At 41.0% G+C, this 23,261-nt stretch overlaps 1 protein-coding gene across 1 annotated transcript; it reads left to right on the top strand.

Annotated features, from left to right (window-relative positions):
* The first annotated feature begins 20,987 nt into the window (after positions 1-20,987).
* LOC115750196 (monothiol glutaredoxin-S1-like) lies at positions 20,988-21,468 on the top strand. The gene has a single exon (XM_030687387.2). The coding sequence runs from the start codon at positions 21,001-21,003 to the stop codon at positions 21,310-21,312; it is 312 nt and encodes a 103-aa protein (XP_030543247.1). The 5' UTR covers positions 20,988-21,000; the 3' UTR covers positions 21,313-21,468.
* Positions 21,469-23,261: the final 1,793 nt, after the last annotated feature.

The following is a 23,261-nucleotide window of genomic DNA, read 5'->3' as shown; positions in this document are numbered from 1 at the left end:
AGAACTCCTCATTGGTCTTCACTTTTATAGGGGTTCGATGTGCGTACGAATTGAACGGAGGGAGTTGTTGGCATGAGATGTGCTGAGATCTTTAGTCGTAAATAATGTATCTGTACACGATTCTACGACGAAAAATACGACCATGGCATGGAATACTTGATGGGATTTAACATTTTTTAATTAAGAAAAATCCATGAAAGTTCGGCCTAATCTTATGTATATAGTTTTATGAGTGATACCGTCACAATTCATGAACGTTATACCTAACAACTTACGGAGAATGATTAAGTGACCCAGCAAGCAACTCCTTAAGCTGCGGGAAAGCCGTCATTGGGGGCCTTTTTCTTGCTGGGATTGATTGAAAGATTTGGCCCTTTCGAGGGCTTTCAAAACTTTCCACTTTGACTCGTACGATTTTCTTTTGTGTTCTGCGCAATGCGAAAGAAACTTGGATTTTCAGCCAACTGGCGGAATAATCTGGAGAATTACAAAAACAATTTCTTTCGAAGAGGTAGAATAGAAGAATCCGCTTGGAGCGTGATGATCACACGTCTGTAATACATTCTATGTCCCGAAATAGATCCCATTCTTGAAACTTTCGTGCTTGAGCAAGAACTAGCATGAAAGTCGATCTATCACGATCAACGTGGTTGTTCATATTTCATTTTCTTTTTCCAAACCATTCTTAGCTTAGAAAGTATTCACTGAGTTACTTATGGAACCTCAAATCTCCTCTCGCAACGCTGAGATTTTTTTTTTTTTTAATGTTTCTCGGTTGATTAGAGATTCAGCTTGCTTCTCCCAATCTTTTAGCATTCCGGGCCTTGAAAAAAAAAAAGGTTGATACCACGGAAAACCCCAAACCGGTATACTTGTGACAAATTTACCCCAAATTATTTTTTTGACCATATAAAATCCCAAACTGGTACACCTATGACAAATTTACCCTAAACCGGTACATATGTGACAAATTTATCCTCTGTTAATTTTTGTTAAATTTAACTGTCAAATTGTTGATTTGGTGACACGTGACGGTTGACAGATATATCAGTATGGAGTTTTGACCCTCTGTTTGTCACAAATTTATCAATTTGAGATTTTTCGTGATATTAAATCAATTTAATTGGGGGTAAATTTGTCATAGGTGTACCAGTTTAGGGTATTTCATGGTCAAAAGAATTAGTTTATGGTAAATTTGTCACAGATATACCAATTTAAGATTTTTGGTGGTCAAAACAATAATTTGGGGTAAATTTGTCACATGTGTACCAGTTTTGGGTTTTTGTGGTAAAAAAAATAGTGTATAGTAAATTTGTCACAAGTGTACCGGTTTAGAATTTTTCATGGTATTAACCAAAAAAAAAAATTAAACCCAAAATCAATAAGAAAGAACAGAAATTAGGTCATCTTTGCTGAGGGAGGCCGCCTTTCTAAGAGTCCGCTTCTTTGTTCCTTAAGAAATTTCGCGGTCTAAGGAATCCTTCTATAAACCGTTTGTAGACAGGTTGAAACCCAACTGTAGAGAGCGCTTTCCTTCCTCGTTGATTTTTCTCACTAAAGCACGAAGGCAAGAGCAGAATGAGTAGAGAAGGAGAGAATTATCAAAAAAGTCATAAACCTATTACAATTGTGTTAATTCAGTCATAAATTTTCTTTTTTTGTCAATTGAGTCTTAAACCTTTTGTAATTGTGCTAATTTAGTCCATCGGGCCGATCGGTGCTGATGTGGAGCTGCTGATGTCGACAAGAGACAATTTCACTCAGCTCATCATTCGTTCCCGTGGCCTTCCAAGATAACCAAAATTTCCATATGTTGTTCTGCATTTCATGTCACTGATGATGCAACAAAGGAAGAACACAGACAAGGGCGAGTAACATCACGGCGTTTTTGTCGATGGTTCCGTCTAAAAACCTCTTTTTGCATCACCCAACACATCAGTTGTTTCTCATTTCCAAATATGGCCGACTCCGGAAAACTGTAAGGCTCTTGCGTTTTGGTGAAGCTCAGCAGCATATTTCTGAATAATACAGTAATGCCATTCATCTATAGGGAGAATATCACAGTCGCGGTGACGTATAACTTCTTAGTGTGGTAATCGCAAGGAACCTACTGAAAGAGAATCGATTATTTTGCACCAAAGCCGAACGGTGGAAGAGAGTCGTATTTCGAATAAGGAGCGCAAACCAGCATATAAACCCTATAAACCCTAAAGCATTAGCTAACATACATGCAATCACACTTGGTTTCCAGACAGAAACTCATTGAAGATGAGTAACATCGTTGTTTTCCTGAGATTTACGCCTGTTACGGAGGCTGGACTTTCGTGTGCTTATGACTCCGTGAGCGGACAACCAAACATAGACATCGTTGGCAGAGTCAGCAGTGGGGACAAGTTCGGCCTGTCCAGTTCATTCAATCATCATCGCGCTGGTCTTCTACGGGATTTAGCAGAAAACACAGCCAAGAAGGGTTTCGACTTCTGTAACACAAATCCGAGGTTTCCAGGGCTTCGTTATGGTCGTGCTGCATGCAAAGCTGAACTTTTCGTGGCCCGGATGCATTTACTGCTTAGAAGCATGCGAGGAGATTCTCGGCAAAATCGTGTCGCGGGAGCCTCGGGGTATCAGGTTCAACTCGAGGATTGTCGGCTTCGGATCGAGAAATACTACTTCAAGGACGATTAGAACTTTCCACTGCGCTAAGAAATCTGATGGTGATCCGATGTGCGTTATGAGTTGAACAGAGGGAGTTGTTCGCGTGAGATGTGCCGAGACCTCTAGCCATCGATAAACGTAGCTGTACACGATTCTCCGATGAAAATAAGGCCACGGCATGGAATACTTGATCGAATTATGTACGTAGTTTTATGAAGTGTTATTGTCAGAATTTATGGGTGTTATAGTTCATGCGAGTTTATTGATAGCCTAAATTTTTGGGACCATGGGTTAAGCGTTCAAATCCTAGCGCTCCCTCTCAAACTCATTGACCGTGATATTGAGCCATAATTATTATTTTTGTCAAAGTATTGGGCCATAATTTGCTCACAAGAAAATAGGGAGAATTACCAAAAAAATTATAAACCTATTACAATTGTGCCAATTCAGTCGTACACTTCTTTTGTCGATTCAATCCTAAATCTTTCGCAATTGTGCCAATTCAGCCTATCCGGCCAATTTTGACCGACCATCCGACGATATGATATTTTAATATGTTTTTGAAATTTTTTCCTTTTTATTTTCTTTTTCTTTCTTCCTTTTTTTCCTTCCCTCTTCTTCGTCTAGCCGCTCACAAGCGGAGATCGGCTTGAGGTGGATCCGGCAAGGTAGATCGTGAGGCCAAGGGAGGCTTAGCCAACCTCGCCACCTGGCCGGCCCCCGGTGGAGAGATGATTGGCCAGAGGAAGAAGACGGAAGAAAAAAAGGAAGAAAAGAAAAAGAAAAGAAAAAAGGAAAAAAGAAAAGAAAATTTTAAAAATACAATAAAATATTATAACATCGAACAGTCGGCGCCGGCCGGTGTCCATGTCGGTATTGGCCAACTAAAATTGGACGGATGGAATGAATTGACAAAATTGTAAAAATTTTACGACTGCATTAGAGAAAAAGTTTATGACTAAATTGACATAATTACGAAAGACCAACTTACGAACAAGGAAGAGTGGTAAATAATATGCGTATTCGTAAGACGTTTCCTAACAATTTAAGTTTTGATTGAGGAAAACAGTTAACTCTAACTATAAACATTTTCTTATATTTTTTTCGTAAAATCAGCCATTTTACCGAGGCACAAAAGGCCTCGGTATGGATCCTAAAAAGTAAGTGTTGCGAAAGGTCTTGTCACAAAAGACAAACCTATACAAATGAGCCAAGACGTTCTGAGATCAAGGAGATACTAAGGGATTCGAACACGTGATCAGAGAGAGTTCCCAAACCAGTCGGGAGTAGGCCAACCACAACGATGATCTCAAGAAGGCAAATTTGATGATTTTTCTAGCTAAATATGCTAGCATAATAGTTTTTGAACTACCGTGAGAACAACAGGACGTTGTAAGTCACAAATTTTTGAATAAGTGGATCCCACCACAATTGATATTTATTTTTATTTATTATTTTGTGCTCCAAATCGGCTGTAATTTTCACAGTAGATTGTCGATTATGGACAATCGCGCAATTATTTCCTGTTTATCTATCAGCAAAGAAACTTATACCGACAAGCTCCCGGCCACTTATGCGACTTGTACCGACAACATAGGTGTCACTAAAACTTTGGCATCGTTTTCCTCCCTACCCATTTTTCAGCATGAATCGAATCAATAATGTTTCTCATTCAAGTTGACTTTATATGTTGTAATCAGACATCTGTTCACGACAAAATACTTTATAACAGCAAGACCATTCATCCAAAGCAAGAATCTTGCAGTTGCCGTCACATTTTAACTTCTTACTCTGCTGTGGTAATTACGAGGAGTTAACCGAGAGAGAATCGCTACGCGTGCTGGTGGAACAAAGCCTGATCTCAAATCACAAGCGCAAAGAAGCATATAAACCCTGAAGCGTCAGCTTAACATTCATGTCGCCACACTTGGTTTCGCGACGGGAACTACTAGAAAGATGAGCCATACGTTTGTTTTCCTGAGATTCGCACTCGTCGCAGCGGTCGGGCTTCCGTGTGTTTGTAACTCAGTGAGAGGAGACCCGAACACAGGCATCGTGTACAAGATCTGCCGCGGCAAAATCTTTGGGCCCCCTCGATTATTTCGACGACTGTCGGGATGGTCTCATAAGGGACATAGAAAACAACGTGCCCAATCAGATTGGTTACAACTACTATTCCACGAATCCGGGGTTTCCAGGGCTTTGTTATGGCCATGCGGCATGCAACAATGCCCTTACACGGATCGACTGCAGGCACTGCGTAGAAGAATGCGAGATAATAATTGATAGCTCGTGTTATTAGAGCTTCGGGTATAAGATTCAACTCGAGGACTGTCGGCTTCGGATCGAGAATTACTCCTTCAAAGAAGATTAGATCTTTTCGCTGGTCTTCACTTTTATAGTGGTTCGATGCGCGTATAAATCGAACAGAGGGAGTCGTTGGGATGAGTTGCGCCGAGATTTTGAGTCATAAATGATGTATCCGCACACGATTCTCCGGTGGAAATGGCATGTTATACTTGGTTGGACTTAACATTTTTCTGCAAAGGAAAATTCATAAAAGTTCGGCAAAAATCTTATGTATATGTTAAATCTAAATATCAGACTCGTGATTTGAGGAATTCCCGGGCTAGAATGCTAAAGATCGGACGGTTCCGGCTTCAAGAAGGTGTCTTGCTAAAGGTAAAGTAGAAACCTCTTCCCATTAGGTTTTCCTCGTACATGAAATTACAACAAATATGACCGACAAAGGAACTCTCTTACCGGACTCATATTTTGGGAAAAACGATTAACCTAATATGATATTACGACACAGGATTAGAGTTCAAAACCTAATCCTTACACACGAGGAAGAGTGTTAAGTTATATACCACTCGTAAATTATTGACCCCGTTTCCTACCAATTTAAATTTTGGGAGAAAGGGTCAATCTAACAATGAATAGATGTATTAAAAGGTCCTTTCACAAAAGACATTCACGTGCCTCGTTTCACGATCTTCCCAAAAATTTCGGTTATCGGGGAGAGGGGTTTAGATGTATTGCTCAAAGGCGGGCCAATGATCCATCAATTAGGCGCGGGCTTCTGTAAGCCCATACCATGCGCGATTTTGAATATCATTATAATTTTTTTTTTCAGCACAAGGAATTTTAGGAGTCACCACTAATCAATTTGAAGTTGGTTAAAAGGAAAACGAGTCATAGGAGTTTTATCTCATTTTCTACAGAACCGGAGATTATAATTTCGGGGACTTGATTACACGGCGCCCTTTTAGTACCACCAACTTGGAAAGTCGTTTAACTAAGTAATCATACAATCTCTATTACCGATTATGAACCTGGAGGCATTGATGTCGCTATGTGTTCAAACAATGTTCTTGAGGGGTTAGATATGATACATATGGAGCAAAAAATACTACATGACTTTATTCTTAAGCCTCGGGAGATAAATCCCCCGTAAGCTTGACCCAATTCTAAGTCGGACAAAAAGTATACACCGAATTGTTGTAAGCCTTGGGACATGACCAAGCTTGATTTTGGAGAATGATCCTGAGAACTGAACTAGATTAGGGTCAGCCAAAATCTATTTATTTTGTTGGGTGATAGAGGCTAATCTATACTAGATTAATCATTTTATTATGAAAATTATCCTAAGTCTAATTTTATTATTTTATTGGGAGAGAGTTGGAGAAGTTTCTATAAAAAGCTTCACTCACCTCGTCGTCATCCTTCCACCAATCGCCGTCTGGAATCCTCTTGCGGACTGGCGAAGACTGACAGTTGCTGTTTTGATGATCTGAGCGGGATCTTTGCTGACTGAAATGATCTGAAACGAGTCGCCCTTGAAATCTCACACGTGTCCTTCAGCTGAGAATCACTCCACCTATTCGATAAATTGCCTGAACCAAGCTTGTATGGATTTCACTCTGATTTTTGGTTTGTTCCGAGTGTATATGGATGGGCACCATATGACAGAGATCTTCCATTGATCGTGAAGCGCTATCCCCCTATGATCCTGTCATTGCTGAGACCCACTCCAAGTGTGTTCTGTTCTTTTAGTCCCGAGTTCATGAGTTGATGTTTAGGCTTGAATGAAAGTCGAACCATGATTAAAGATCAGTTAGTAGTTTTAGACTCCTGAAGATGTTGTCTCGTTTGTTTGGGTTGAGATTAGCATTTCGTTAATGCATCTGTGAGTTGCGTTAAGAAACAAACATCACCTGTTTGTGAAAATGCTCAGATGAAACTGGTTCGAAAAAAACACGTGTAAAATATTATTAAAATATATCCCTAATTTAAATACTTTCATGGCGCTGACGAGAACATTATACGTGTTCATGTATGTTAGGGGTGTGCAAAAGAATTGGGAACCGCCCGAACCGCACCGAGGGCCGGTTCGGGGCGATTCCCATGGAAATAGGTCCAATTCGAGCATGCATGAACACGTATAAGAAAAACACAAGGAAATTTGGTGTTACTCTCAGCCACATATCCAAATCTTAGGAAATAGGACTAAAATGGATGAATCGAGATTAGAAACAATCATGATCCGACCATGTATATATACGATCAGATACCGCAGGAAATTCCTCGAGTAAGTATGCAGTTTCACTTAAGCATTTTTACAAATAAATAATATCTGTTTCTTAACGTAACAAAATGGCAAACAGTTGTTTTTTTACTAAAATAGTGAATGATCATATTTTCTCTATCTTATTAGATTTAACGTTCACTGGCGGTTCTATCTCATCAATGTTGCTAGCGTTCGTTTACATTTCTTATCATAGTAAAAAATGTTGCTTTGAAATGCTGTAATGAGCTTATTTGCTATTCAAGATTTAATTTATATAATAGTCATGGCTTGATGGATGGATGGAGCTTATCTCCGTTTGTTCATTTGTGATTTCTTTCACAATAAATGACGAGAGATTTTACAATCTCCGTTTGTGCATTTTCATATTCATTTACATTAATCTATCATTTATACCAAACAATGGACATGATAGAATATGAAAGTATCCCGCTTTATTACTGCGATTCATAGCAAAAATTCTTGAATTTGTTATCTTATCCTAAATATAAATTCTAGCGCCATACACAGCCTAAAATATGTACATATTGGTATCTAAAAGAAATTTAATAAATCATCTAGTATTTTTCCTAGATAAGAATAATTTTTCTGTTTTGATGCAAGGGTCGATAAATACTTCTCAGCGTATGATGCATCATTTCCTGCATGTCTCTGATTGATGGTTTGCAAATATGGACATTGTTCACTATTAATTTTAGTTAAAATATGGATAACGTTCCCAACATGCAGAGGGATAGATCGTACTATTGCACTTTTGCCGATTCAATTATAAGAATATCACAAGCATGCAAATTTAACTCGATATAAACGCGTGTGATATCCCTTTTTGGAACCTACTATCGCAAGAAAGGTCGAAGGAGAAGGGGAAATTTGTCCAAGAAGTCTTAAACATGTTATACTTTTGTCAATTCAATTCTAAGCCTTTTGATTTTTCCAATTGAATCCATCCAGCCAATTTTGGTTGAAAATCGCCGATATGGACGTCGATAGTCCTACGTGGCACGCCTAACGCTAATGCAGAAAATTCTGAATTTTCATTTTTTTTTGTTCAGCTTGGTTCTTTTGCACACCCCTGACATGCATGAATGCAGTTATTTATTTATTTTAATATGCCCCTATTTTTGTACTTAAGATTGTACGTATTCACTCATAAAAGTCAATCTCAGATGGTAGACCCAGGAGCGGACGTCAAAGATGAACACCCCAAATTCGCGTTAGCTGTATTTTTGGTGGAACTATGAATTGATCATTGGCCGGGTTTGATCGGCCCATCACGGACGGCCCAACTCAGTCCAAAAAGCCCATCAAATTTGGTTTATTGATGAATAAAGTATTCAACTTACTTCGTAAACATTAGGGATCTTTAATCGGTTAATACTAATTAGGTAAAACATTTGAATTACATGTTGCGGGGTTAACTATTAAGTACCTTTGCACTTTGTGTGAAATAACTTTGATCCAATAAGCTTATTTGGCATGTCCACAGGTTTTAATTCACATAGCTTGTTATAATTGAAAATCTCGTGCGATGCGAACTCACAGCTAGTTACCAATTATAGATATAATGTAGTTGAATCATTGCCGTCTCCACGCCATTTTTAAAGTATTGACCTCATTGCCAAGGATTTGCATATTAAGGAATTGATTTCTCGCATTTTGCAAAAGAGAACATTTGAGGTACTTTCAAATTGTCAAATACTGAATGGAAAATGTACATTAAATTGGAACTATTCCTTTCTTTCTGTATCTTCAAGCTTAAATTTACGGTCCAACAAATGAAAGAGTAGGGATTAAATCCCACCAAAAAATTGGTGCAGTTGGTTGGGATGTCACGTCTCCAACTCAGGAACTAGATATAGTCTATTTAAATCCTGCCAACTTTACACAAACTGTTTTTTTGTCAAGGCCAAATAGGCCAAACGACCCGAACTTAATTGATTCGTGGAGCTTGCTAGGTTTTTTCTAGGCCACAAGTAGCCGGACATATGCTTTCCTACCCTCAGATTATAAAGAAAGCGATAGACATTGCATATATGGGTAGCTTGCCTTCCAAAAGAACTCTTAATTGGCACATTTTGTGGATTTAATCGCTCAACTAAAAAGAAGTAACATGTGATCGAGTATGATACCACAATGATAAAAGGACCATACTATCTTCGATGAGATTACAAATTTGAGTTATGTCGGGAATGAACTTCTTCATTGCTTGTGCTTCTGGCATGTAGCCAGGAGTGCATTAACGAGCCTATCAACCTCTGACCTTCTAGTTTTAAGTGGAGGAAATACCTATGATTCAAATTTTTGAGTCTTCTTATATAAAGGGTGTGTAACCTTCCTATCTCCGTTGTTTCGCATTAAAAAATCTATTTGTAATTTTAAGGAATTCTCTTAAGCTTCTATTCTTCATCTAATATCTAATAGTTACATTTTACATCACAAAATGTGTGTGTAACCTTTATGATACTCCCTAGAGGGATTAGCCACACTTGGGAAAATTATTTGAAAAATCAAAAAGTTATTGTACGGTCGCTACGGATGACAAAATGGGTCATAGGTCCATATTATAACTCATATTTATTAAAATCAGTGAAATATTGGCTGCCTCAAATTTAAAATAACTGTTAAAATGAGTTTAATAAAGCAAAACTTGATTAATGATGGTTCCAGTAGTTTGTAAAGAACGCAAACTTCAATGCATTTGTTCAAAGAGCAAAGCCCTCTTGTGCCTGTGTCTCTGTCCCCGGTGGCCATGCACAAGTACTCGCCTCTCGTGTCCAAGTCACTATCGGTTGGTTCAGGTCCATCGATATTCCCGGGTCCAGGTCCATGGAGCCCACGTCCCTCGAAGCTAGGCTCTAGACCCCAATGCCCGTGTCTTGGTCTACAGAGGTTGTGCTTGAGACCTCGATATCTTTGTTTGAGCCCCTTGATAGCTACACCGGGGTACCCAACTCTCGTACTCAAGTCACCGGCACTTGGCCCGGGTTCATCAAGGGCGACTTGGGTGCATAAAAGGTTGGGCCCGGTTCCTCTATAGTGGAATTCAAGTCCAAGTCCACTAAAACAGGGCCTAGATTTCTTAGGCCAAGGTTAAGACCTTGGTGCTTGTGCTCAAGTCCACGTAGGTTGTGCTTCAGCCCCTCAAAGCTTGGCTCAAGACCATGGTACCCATGTTCGAGTCCCTAACCATGCCCAGGTAGCCAATTTCTATGCCCAAGTACATCATGGTCGGGCCTGGTTCCTTGAAACCGGGCTAGGACATCGAGGTTGAGCCTAATACCTAGGTCGTGCTCAAGACCATGTGCCCTTGCCCGGATCCTCATTGGACCACCTAGGTACCTAGCTCTTATGCCTAAGTCGGTGCCCAAGTCCATTGTTGTCGGGCTCAACTACCAGGTCCCTCAAAGCTAGACCCAAGATTCTAGTGCCCGTGCCCGGGTCCACGGAGGCTAGACCGAGTCTCTCAAGGCTCATCTTGGGACTTTGATGACCGTGCATGGGTCCTCAATACCTATGCCTAGATACCTAGCTCCCACGCCTAAATCACTAGCACCCAACTTAGTTCCATTAAGGCCGAGCTCGGGTCCCTCAAGGCTAGACTTGGGACATTGGTGCTCTTACATGGGTCCCCGGTTATCATCTCCAAGTACCTAGCTCTGCGCCAAAGTCACTACCGTCTAGCTTGGTCCATTATAGTCGGGCCCAATTCCTTGACCGCTAAACTTGAGTCCACAAAGGTAGGGCCCGGGTCCTTTAAGGCTTGGCTCGAGAACCTAGTGCCCTTGCCCGAGCTTGCAGAGACCGAGTTTGGGTCCCTAGAGGACAAGCTCGGGTACCCGGCTCCCTCGCCAAAGTGACTTATACCTAGCCCGGTTCCTCGGCGGTAGCGTCTAGGTCCACAGAGGATGGCCCCATATCTCTCAAGTTTGAACAAGAGACTCCGGTGCTCGTGCTCGGGTCCACAGACGATCTAAGTGTTGAGAAAAATCCCGAATTGATTTTGAAGTTAACAAAACAATCAATGATCTCTAATATCCGAGTTAATGAAATGAGCAAGTGTTAAAGACTAGGTATACGGGATTGAATCTAGCAAGAAAGGCTCGAACGATGTTCCGAGGGGCTCAAATACTGTATGAATCTTAGACGTTGAGTGAGGAGCTTAGATGTTGAAATGAAGCTCAAGTTTTGAGAGAGTATTTCATGCGTAACGACCGGATTATCAAGAGATATAATCAAGACAATTAAATTGACAAATTACATCATCACAACGGCTAGCAAATCAAACTAGATCGTTCTTAGAGATTCTCAAACTAGAAGATCAATCAAGAATGTAGATTAAGGGAGACGAGGATAACTCACCTAATGAAGAACTCTATCCGTAAAAACCCAAGATCATAATTGTAAGGATGATTTGATCTAATAGGGGATTCTTTCATTTGTCAACCTCAACGGCTATGAGATCCTTTATATACAATCTCCTTCAAGAGGCAAGTTTGAAAAATGATTTTCTAGAGATCTTGCAATTGGAAATTGGAGACGAAAAAGTATAAAAGGAAACCTCAAGGTTGAACAGTGGATACGACAGGAAAGCACAATTCTAAATTCCAAGATTAAGAGAGCTTCACATTCTTTACATAACTTTGATCCAAACACTGTAATACTTAGAGGAGAGCATTCAAATGTACGAGTATTAGACGGGAAGTCTATTAATCGAGTTGTAACTTCCGAGCTATTCACTAGTGGAATCCAACCAATTGGCTGTCACCGTGAAGAAGTGGACGTAGGCTTGAATAAAGTTGAACCACTTAAACTCTCTATAGAAATTCCCTATCCCTTAATCACTTTGTTTATATATTGTAATAGTTGAATTGTGCATGCCGCTGCATCCAAGCGTATCTCGCGTCTTACTAGCAAGCATTATCCGAACGAAGCTCTGAGCGTATTTGTTCAGCATTAATTTATATTATTCCTTGAAATCACCTATTCACCTCCCTCTAGGTGATAATGCTAGCACTAACACTAAAAAGCACCCTCACCGACTAGGGGAATCAATTCATGGAGCCGTCCATTCTTCAAAGACAACAATTCAAGGAGAAAAATTACCAAGGATTAGAGCCCGAACTGGGTTGGATTCGAGCCAAATTGGATAACGGTCACTAAAACTGTATGCATAAAGATGGGAAAATATGAGTTAAATGGTTAAATTTGGGTCGGATCATTTTCAATCCGGCTCACTTGTTTGACAAGACCAATGATCGTCAATTTAGTCATAAGCTTTTTAATTTGGCCAATATAGCTTGGAACCTTTTCATGATTTCTTCATGTAATCCATCTAATCAAGTTAGGCTGGAAATCGTTGACATGATGATCTAGTCGGTCTCGGTCGTCCCACGTAGCACAACCAGCAATACAATATGACCGACGCCAATCAAAGCAAAGTCATTTAGAGGAATTTTATAAAAAAAAAATTGTTCATTTTTATTCTTTTTCCATTTTCCTCACTAGTTTTCTTCTCGGAAAAAGTCAATGGAGTCGTCGGGACCTTTGCGATGGGCGGGAATCCTTGCACAGATTTGGATGAGGGTGTGTAGGCGAGCGCGATGAGGGATGTGAATAATGATCAAAGGTGAAGGCGTGACATCCGCGAGTAACAGCCATAAGAGAGGACCTATGGGCCATATGTGTGATCGTTGCTCACATGGAGAGAACCTGCAGTGAGGGCCTATGGTTGATGAGAGCGTGTAGGCCCATGCTTGTGGCAAGCAACCTCGGCCATCACCGAGGCCTCGACAATCCCTATTGATCCTTTCTGGCATAGGGAAGAAGATGAACGATGAAGAAGGAAAGAATAAAAAAGAAAAAGTGATAGAAGAAAAAAGAAAGTAAAGGAAATAAAGAAAGAAGAAAACAAAATTGAAAACCTAAGTTCGAAATTTTATCATTTGATCTACTATCATTCACATCGGGCTCCGGTTATGCCACGTAAGACGATTTATACTAATTGGACCGCCATGTTAACGATTTGTGGCCTAAATTGACTAAATAGACTATATTGAAAAATCATCAAAGAGTTTAGGACCACATTGAGTAAACTGAAAAATTTGGCTTTCCGGCTTTCTATCACCGATCGAATCAAATATCCTATATGCTCATTAAAATCGATGGCACTCAACCGGATAAATGACACCATTTCAATATGTCACATGATATGTCCGTCGTACGGCAGCCATCTTTTCAAAAACCAAAACCACAAGGAATAGTGAATCGCGTGAGAAAGACATAAAGGAGCCCCCTTTGCTAAAATAAATATAGATACCCTCATCCTGTCTCCAGAGGGAATCTCCCACGACGCAAAAACCACGTCCGCTTCAACTTTTCGTGAACATCGTGGTAGTGTTCGGATAATGACAGGATCATCGTCCTCACGATTTGGTTCTTTCCTTCCCAAACAAATTATACTCCCACCTAGAGAAGATTTCAGTTCCATCGCGGGAGTCACATTGTCGTGTTTCGCGCCTCCTGAAACACAGCTTTGTCTTGAAGAAAAGCATCAGATAATGCTCCAGCAACATGCATGGCTTTTGATCACCACTATCTGCGGAGGAACACGCACGCATCAGATGATCCCGGAAACAGAAAAAGCGGAAGAACTGGGAAAAAGGTAATCTGAAGTCGATCTTTGGTTATATCGCACGCGGGCGTTATTCATGAAGAAAGGAGATGAGAGAATAAAGTGCGTATGAACGTCTTGATTTGCAAAATCAAGAAAAAGACCCTGATCTCCCTCTTTGATGCCGGGAACCCACCCTGGATTGGAAATTCCTGGTTCATGTGTACATTCTATAATTTAGAAATGCTACCACTAAAGTTGATTTTGGTCTTATCGTGAGCTAAACGAGGCGGGCTGAAAAAATCAATGGATTCCAACTTGGTTTCTTTACTTGCTATCCAAGGATTCCAATACGATTCGAACAAGTTTGGCTTTTCTATATCTGCTCGATGCGCGAGTATAATCTTTTTGATTTGGACAAGTAGATTTTACTAGTGTACGTCGCAAAATAAGGTTCGAATTCTCTCCATTTGGGAATGTAAATTTCTTCTCGAATTTATAACCCCCAAATGGAGAATGCATAGGACGGTAGGCGCTCATATCAGCGATCTCCGGCTTAAATCGGCAAAAGTGCAATAGGTTAATGACTTTTTGGACAATTTCCCCGGCAATTATCACATGATGAATGCATTGATCTTCTTCTCTCGAGATTTGGATATGAACTACCGCATGTGCGTATTCTCTTAAGTTGGCTATAAACGAACGAACATCTAATTGTTAAGGTATAAGCAGGAGGGAGGGGTTACATAATTAATGGGATGCTAGTCGGTTGCTAAGCGACGCTAGATATTTCAACTTTAACAGAGGAAAATTAAAAGGTTTTTTTTTTTCATTTGAAATTAACTCTACTCCTCACTCACGCGTCCTCACCCCCAGCCCTCTATGGGGAATCGAATTCTCCACAATTCCCTTCCCAAGAGGGAAGAGTGGCCACTAACGCAACCTCCGGTGGTTATTTGAAACTACCTTAACCTGATGCTACGGTCAAGTTCCAATTTCTCCCATCTCAAGTCATCTTTACTTTAAACAGTTCTTGCTAAATCTTTGGCACTTCCTATATGCCAATGCTCATAAGCTCTTTAAATATTTCATAGACGGAAAAAAAAAAAAAAACTGTTTAACCTCGTGTCTTAGATGGTCTGACTTTCCACGCTGCATGTATGTGGCAGAATCTGGCCTTTGGGAAATTACATTTTGTGCCTTTCCTAGGGAAAAAGCATGTCATATAACTTTTCTTATCTCTAGACAAAGGAGAAAAGTGGTTGCATTTTGCGTCAACTTCCCTGATTCGATCGGGTGGCCCGAATTCTAAATAAAGGCAAAAAAAAAAAAAGATAAAAAGAAAGGGGGGAAAGAAGAAAAAGAAAGTGGGTACTTCTTTTGGTGATTACATGGATCCATGAAGTATTCAGACATTATCATAGACAGTAAAAACAGCATTTATCTCGTCTCTCTCTTTTTATCTTTATTTCGGTCCGAATACACGATTCGTTGAGCTACTTGAGTCAAGCGAATAACAAGCCTAGACGGCAGAAAGCAGTGCAGCCCATTGACTTCGAGCTAGTCACGGCCGGTTCGGTGGAACCGCCGGTTCCAGTTCAGGAACCGGCCGTGAAAAATGGCGGTTCCAGTTCCGAACCGGAACCGGCGGTTCCGGGCCGGTTCCGGTTCATTCCGATTCATTTTTAATAATAATTTTTAAAATAATAAATATAATAAATTATAAATTATAAAATACAATTAAATTGTACATTGTAATAAAATATGGGAAAAAAAAAAAAAGGAATGGGCTTGAACTTAATGAATTATCATTAAGCGGCCTACATATCTTCTTGGGGATAGAAGAATCAAAGCCCATGTAGTTCTTTTTACCTTTGAGAACCCCAACTTACCTCATCGTCAATCGTCGCTACCCGTGGCGATGGTATCTCCAACATCATCGCTAAAAAATTCGTGTTCACGATCTAACTCTTGGTGTCGATATTTCGCCCTCGTCCAATCGCCGACACAAGCTTGAGCTTCCACAGAGTCCGGGCTTAATCTTGAACGGCGAGAGTCCAAAATTAATCCTCCAGAACTAAATGCTTGTTCAACTGCAACCGTTGAAGAAGGGGTTGCTAATATTTGACGAGCGATGAGGGCGAGAACTGGATACTCGATTTGGTGACTCTTCCACCACTTCAGGATTTCGAAATCTGTACTATGTTCTGCATCACGAAACTCAAATTGAGTGGTTAAATATTTTTCTAATTCGGAAATATTACCTGTTGCCCCTTTTTATTTTTTTTGCCTACTCTTAAGCATATTATACCCTCTACTAAGTGAACTACCACCTTCGCTACGTGAGGCAGTAGATTGTAAAAATCCAAAATCACTTAAACCATATCTACTACAAAATTCTCCATATAATGCTACTATAGATTCTTTAACATGTCCTAATATATTTGAAATATCTATTGAATCTTCCAAATGTAAACAATCATGATAATACACATTCAAATAATCTTGTAAACCGTCTAATTTAATACGTGGATCAAAAACAATACCAACTAAATAGACAAGAGGAATTTGCAAATAATAATGCAACCATTTTTCTCGCATTACTAAAATAGTTTGACCTAATTCGGTATCTTTTTCATATTCACTAAAAACACTACTAATATTAACACACTCTATTAAAAATAAATGCGTAGTAGGATAATAAATACCAGATAAAGTCTTAGTAGCATCATTAAAAATTTTCAAAATATCTAAAATTTTCTTGCAAACGTCCCAATGTTGAGGAAGTAAAGTAATTTCGGGAATATTTTGTGAAATAAACATACATAATAAATCTTTATATTCAAAAGTTTGCCGAAGCAACTCGTACGTAGAATTCCAACGAGTCGGAATATCTTTTGGAAATCTTCTTGACCTTCTCCCATTTTGTTTACAAAATTTTCCCCATGATTTCATACATTGGGGACGACTCCATAAAAATTTAATTGCACTTTTTATTGGGGCGAGAGAAGTGTCAAGAGTTCGTAAACCATTTTGTACACATAAATTTAAAACATGACAAGCACATCTAATGTGAAAAAATTGTCCACCAAAAGTGGGTTTGCAAATATTTTCTAATTCGGGAATAGAAGCGGTATTTGCGGCGGCATTATCAAAACCAATTGAAAATACTTTATTTATTAAATTATATTCTTCTAAAACTTGCCTAATTATTCTATAAATATTATGAGCCGAATGGCTTTTATCAAAAACTCGGAATGCAATAAGTCTTTTTTGAATCATCCAATTGTCATCTATCCAATGACACGTGACACCCATATAACAATGAATTTGTCAAGGATCACTCCAAATATCGCTACCTATATGCACACGTCCATTGAATTCCGCAAAAAATTTTCCTAAAGATTTTTTTCCTTTTTTATAAAGATGAAAAACTTCGCGTTTAAGAGTATTTTTTGGAATAGTTGGCGCTTGGAACCAACGCAGTATTTATCAAATATTTCATATTAAAATTTTCACCAAGTATTAAACGGAGCATGATCAAGGGCAACATATTCACCTAATGTTTGTTTATAAAGTGCTTCAATGAAACGAAATAAAGGATGAGGCTTAGAAGTGGCGTTCCCGGAAATTTGTTGTTGCGTATTGTCGATCCCCGCTTGCGTTGGATGTTTTTTCGTCAAATGCCGACGGAATGTTCCGTAGCCGTCTCCTTTCGTGAATTTATAAGTTTGCGAACAATATTTACATTTTACATTATACTTACATTCGACTTCATCACGTACCTTGTCGAAGTGTAGCCACAAGTCCGATGTATTATCTCGGCCCTTCCGTTCCGGCTCATTTGCCGTTGACGTTTCTTCGACACCGGTGGGAGGATGAAGACTTTCTTGTGTTGGGATGTGCTCAACGTTCGGAATCGGGACATAGTTGATATTATCGTCGTCGTCTTCCCAACTTGCATACTCACGAGGATCGTATTCATGAATGGGATACTCGGAATCTCCCATAGCCATCTTGCCCTTGTCGGCATTTCTGCTTCCACTTGCCATTTTTGAGAGAATTGATCGGAAATCCGATTGAGAGAATTGAGTCGGGATTGAGAGAATTGGGAGAATTTGAGCGATTTGAGAGGATTTCAGAGAGAATTCGAGAGATTGTTCAGAGAATTTGTGACAAAAATGAAAGGGGAAGCATATGCATTTATAGGCAAGAATCATTTTTTTTTTTAAAAAATGTAAAGCAACGGCCAAATTGGCCGTTGCACGTTGGCAACGGCCCAAAGCCGGGGGGGGGGGGGGGGCCGGGGCAGAGAGCCCAACGGTTCTCTGCCCCCGGGCCCACTTTTATTTTATTTTTTTTTTTTTTTTGGCGGTTCGGAACCGTGGGCCCGGTCAACGGGCCGGTTCCGGGCCGGTCAACGGGCCGGTTCCGGGCCCACGGGCCCAAATGGCACCCTCTACTTCGAGCTAGTTGCAAACGTTGATGTATGCTTGTTTAAAACTCTAAAACAGATAGATTGTCCGAGCGCATAAGTAGCGATGTTGTAACTAGCTAATGGTATGTCCGTGCATCGCATGCAATAAGTGTTGTTAGTCTAGGGAAAATTTACCAAAATGAATCCTAAAAATCATAAATCTATTGTAATTATGTCAATTCAATTTTAGACCCCCCCCCTTTTTTTACCAATTCAGTTCTAAATATTTTGTACTTGTGTCAATTTAGCTCATCCAATCAATTTTGGCAGAAAATTGCTCATATGAGGTGCGGCCGTCGCAAACATGAATAATTTTTAATAATATTTATCTATGTTTTTATTTATTTGCTCTCTTTTTTTCCTACCTTCTTCCTCCAGCCGGTTAGCGAACCTCGGCGACTCACCGCAGGTGAGAGCCAACAAGGTCGACCCCTCCGATTCGCGGGAGGTGAGGGCCGACGTGGTCAACCTCACCGGCCTCCGGCGAAGCTCACTCCCGCCGGCCACATCAAGGGCAAGCCTTGCCCGCCCCTATGGGGCCTCGACCTCACCTAGCGACGATGAGGTCGACCTTACCTAATGACGGTGAGGGTGAGCCTTACCTACCCCTAGCGAGGCTCGATCTCATTGTCGCCATGGCTTGGCGAGGTGCGACCTTGGTAGTGGCCGGCGAGGGCAAGCTTCGCTAGAGGTCGGCAAGATTGACCTTGCCGACCCTCTCCTTTCCCCGGTTGCCAAGGCCCAACGACCGGTTGGGGGAAAAAGGAAAGGAAAAAAAAAGAGAGAGAAAAAGAAAAAAGGAAAATTTAATAAATAAATAATTAGGAGAATATATAGAAAATTTATTAAAAATTATTCACGTGAGCACCGGTCGCATCATATAGGACGGTTGCCATTCATGTTAGCGATTTCTAGCTAAAATTAACCGAATAGATTGAGTTGGCATAAATATAAAAAAGTTTATGACTAAATTGACAAAAAAAAAATATGTTTATGACTGAATTGGTAGAATTATAATAGCTTTAGGACTTTTTGAGTAATTTTCCTGTTAGTCTAGTGTTGATGACTTGTACCTATTGCGTCATAAGATCGTGCAATCCACCACAATCGCATGGTGACAGAGAAATCATTGAGAAAGAGATAGACAAGAACACAGTAATTTATGTCTCTCAGTCCCAAAGTCCACAGACACCCAATTAATCGCTAACTCTAATTGCATGTCGAACCAATCTTCTCCTAGTGTTTCACACAATCTCTGAGAGGGATTTTCTTCTCAAAACTCAACGAGAGAACCCAAGTAATACCGTCAAGAGGCTCTCATATGTAACACTAATCAAATGTCACAAAATAGGTTGAGGTCACACATAAATCCTGTGTTTACACAGTCGAAGAACCATGCAGTATTTCCTTGATATTTCACGGGGAAATCAAAGCTATGATTAGCACCGACCGATCGTTCAATCCATGGGCCAATCGCTACTGTTGGTGAAAGAACAGCACGATTACAACATGCAACAGAGGTTGAATGCACAAATTTTTTTTTTCCCTTTTCGTTTTTGCGCGGCGAATATATCATCACTGAGGCTCGATCGGCCGAATATTCACTCCCCAAATCCAGCAGCCGCAAAAATGCGCAGAAGCAACGATAACGTTGTGGGCCCTTCGTAGGAATATATTTTTGTTTTTGCTTTTCTCGTACGGATGTGTTTTTTTTTTTGGTTGACCTATGATTTTTCTTATTTTCGGTAAAGTAGACGATAATGGGACTTTACCGCTCCATTAAAGGCAAGGCTCCCTCAGAATCTCATGTTTTGTCTCACTTCCCTTCACCTTTCGGTTTACTTGAATTTTGATAGCAATCCGATTCTTGGATTGTGTCATATGTATAGAACAGTGTGCGAAGCCAGTAAGACGAGGCAAAGCATCTTTCGCTTCAGCACAGTTTGAGAATAACTGATGGCTACTTCGGTTTGTAACATTTGTTTGGTTCATCACATTTTTTTCTGGTTGAAACCATATTCTCGGAAGCTTCCTAAACATATTTTAAACCCCCTTTTTTGACCAAGAGATAGGAAATTTCCCCTTAATCGGGGACGAAGGAGAAGTCAAACCATCACTTAATTTGAGTTTGCCGATGTAGACAGATGTCCGATTGATTAGTATCTTTCCTCGCCATCGGACTCATCGTGACAATACGTCCTCAACTCAATCCAGGCCACGTGAAAAAATACTGCATGCATGGGAATATATTCCACACTAGATGGCAACACAGTTCCTTCACATGGCCAAAATATATATGTTCTATTGCACTCACTGTGCATCGAGCTAAAGGAGACCGCAACTTGCGACCCAAAGGTCAACATCACTTAATAATGAGGTTGATATTGGAATTAGATCTGACGTACCACATTTATTATTCGCCTCCTAGAAAGATTGTAAATAAACACTTTTTTTTTTATCTCTAATATTATTCTTGCCAAAAACCATACTGAAATGTTAAAAGATAGGCACCCCATAAAAGTGAATCCATCCACAGTACAACAGCTGATGAGTTTCTATAAAAGGACCTCAAACCCAAAGCCATTTTCTCACAAGCAGACCCAAAGCACGCAGTAGCTCACTTACGCAAACGATTGTCTGGACGCTACAGCAACATCTTCGTCGGCCGGCATGGACACAGCGCTGGCGGGGCTCGTGAAGGACAAGGCGGTGGTGATATTCAGCAAGAGCACCTGCTGCATGAGCCACACCGTGAAGTCGCTCATACTGAGCTACGGCGCCAACCCTACGGTGTACGAGCTCGACGAGATCCCGAACGGCAAGCAGATCGAGCGGGCGCTGGTCCAGCTCGGCCCGCACGAGGTCGTTCCCACTGTGTTCATCGGCCAGAAGTACATCGGCGGCCCGAACGAGCTCATGAGCCACCAGTTGAGGGGGACTCTGGTCCCTCTCCTCCGGGAGGCCAGAGCTATCTGGATATAAAGACTAAAAGATAAGTATTTGCAACTTTCTTCAGTTTTCGCTCAGTACAACGATAACAATACGTCTAAAATAGACGAGCGAGATCGTGTCACGAATATGAAAAGGCGGACTTTTTGGTAGCTTTGTTTTGCTAACCCTATTGGCTGCGCTCTATGGAAGATGACAGCCTTCTTCCCTGTTTTTTTTTTTTTTTTTTGTCCTTTTTCTTTTGCTTTTTGAGGTCTTTTTATGTATGGGAAGTCCATGTGTTGTTCTACATTAGGTTTTGAAGTGGTAAACTTCAAATTTGTAAGCGCCCCTATTCTCAAGTCGATGAAGTTAACTTCTAGTCTTAAGTTGCATTATATCGCTCTAAATATAGTCTTATGGCATCAAATGATATGTTGCGTCCCATGAAATTTATGTTGGCGAATGAATATACTTTTTGGAGATTTCTTAAGAGTAAAGAGATCTTCATCAGTTCAGAAGGACCATTGTTACATGATTCTTGGACCACCTAATTAATAATGATCACTTAAAGTGTATTGAACTCACACTTGTCCGATGCAGCTAAACATGGCTCCCGATAAGGTTCAACTCGCATCGCATCGCATGTAGCATTGCAAAATGTCATGATTCAAGTGGATCATTCGAATGGCGAATTTCAAATAGATAGCAAGTGTACCGAGAACTACAGGTGATCGGAGTTTCGAGCGATATGAGTGTGACACCCCCCTTAAATAGCTTTATACTGACAAGAAATAAACGAAATGGATTGGAAAGTTGGTTTATGCGAAACGAAGTGGCGCATGTTTTGGATTAAGGCCTTGAATTGATTAACGGGCCATTTGAGTGGATGGCAATCGAGTGGTAGGCGGTTGGACTCGATCCTTAGAAAAAAAAATCGCGGCCCAAGTGAACTTGACCGTGGTGGGCCCATCCAAAGCCTCGGCCCAATCAATCATGAGGCAACGGGATCGCATGAGAGACTGGGCCCACACTTTTGTACCAGCCCGACGGGAAGGCAGGTTTTTTTTTATGTCGGCCGCAGTGGGCCGCATGGCATCGGGCCCAGCCCTGCCTTTTTGGACCACCTTTTCTTTTGGTTCCAGCCCGCAAACAGGGGCCACAAGGCCCAATTCGCACGCCCATCAGAATTTCACGACGGCCCACCTACGCTGGAAATAATGGTCCATCTGCAACAACGAAAATACGGAGAGAGCAGACCCATTTTTGACTGAGGTCACGGTTTCCCTCGGTTTTATTCCCGCGACGCCTTCTTCCTCTGCTGGTTCAGCTCACTCCGTCCGGCCCGGCGTTCGGCAATTTCCCGGCAGCAGGCGAGCTAGGTGCAGTGGTGCGGCACAGATAAAGGTGAGTTAGTTTTCTAACCCATTTACTAGACCGATTTCAGCGTGGGTCGGGAATGGGGAATCATGGAGGTGGTCGGGTCGCCGGTCGACGTGGGTAGGACGGCGGTAGTGAGAATAAACCAGATTTCTACATCGTGCATGTCATTGTGGGGGAATGGGTGTTGTGATCTGGATTTTCGGTCGTCGAAGTAGGACGGGTTGACCGTGGGTGCGGTTCGGCCCCTGCTCCGCGAATTGGTCTTGAAGGCGGTAGTTTTCAGTTGCTGATTTTGGGTTGCATGTCCGGAAATCCAGTAAAGAAAGAACACTGAGTGTTGGGTCGAGCTGTATCGGCGGTGGGGGCCGTCGTGGGTAGCGGCAGGCTGAATTTGGGCGTGTCCGACCGAGGTGGAATTGCACGGGCGGAGGGCGGGTTCTTGAGATGCTCGTTGGATGCAATTCTGGGACGTCGGGTGAAGGGCGGTTAGAGGAAAAATGGTTAAACCGAATGACGAGTAACCTGGCCGGGGAAAGAACGAGTTCGGTTCTGTGGTGTGGGGATTTGGTTGCCCTTCACACGATTAGAGTAGCTTAGTTTGGGCATTCGAGGTTATGCTA

The sequence above is a fragment of the Rhodamnia argentea genome, chromosome 1, assembly GCF_020921035.1.
Source record: "Rhodamnia argentea isolate NSW1041297 chromosome 1, ASM2092103v1, whole genome shotgun sequence".
Taxonomy (NCBI): Eukaryota; Viridiplantae; Streptophyta; class Magnoliopsida; order Myrtales; family Myrtaceae; genus Rhodamnia; species Rhodamnia argentea.
This window is presented reverse-complemented; position numbering and strand designations above follow the sequence as displayed.

Excerpts from the sequence above, each read along its gene's own strand:
- LOC115750196 (XM_030687387.2), top strand. The coding sequence starts at position 21,001 with ATGGACACAGCGCTGGCGGGGCTCGTGAAGGACAAGGCGGTGGTGATA.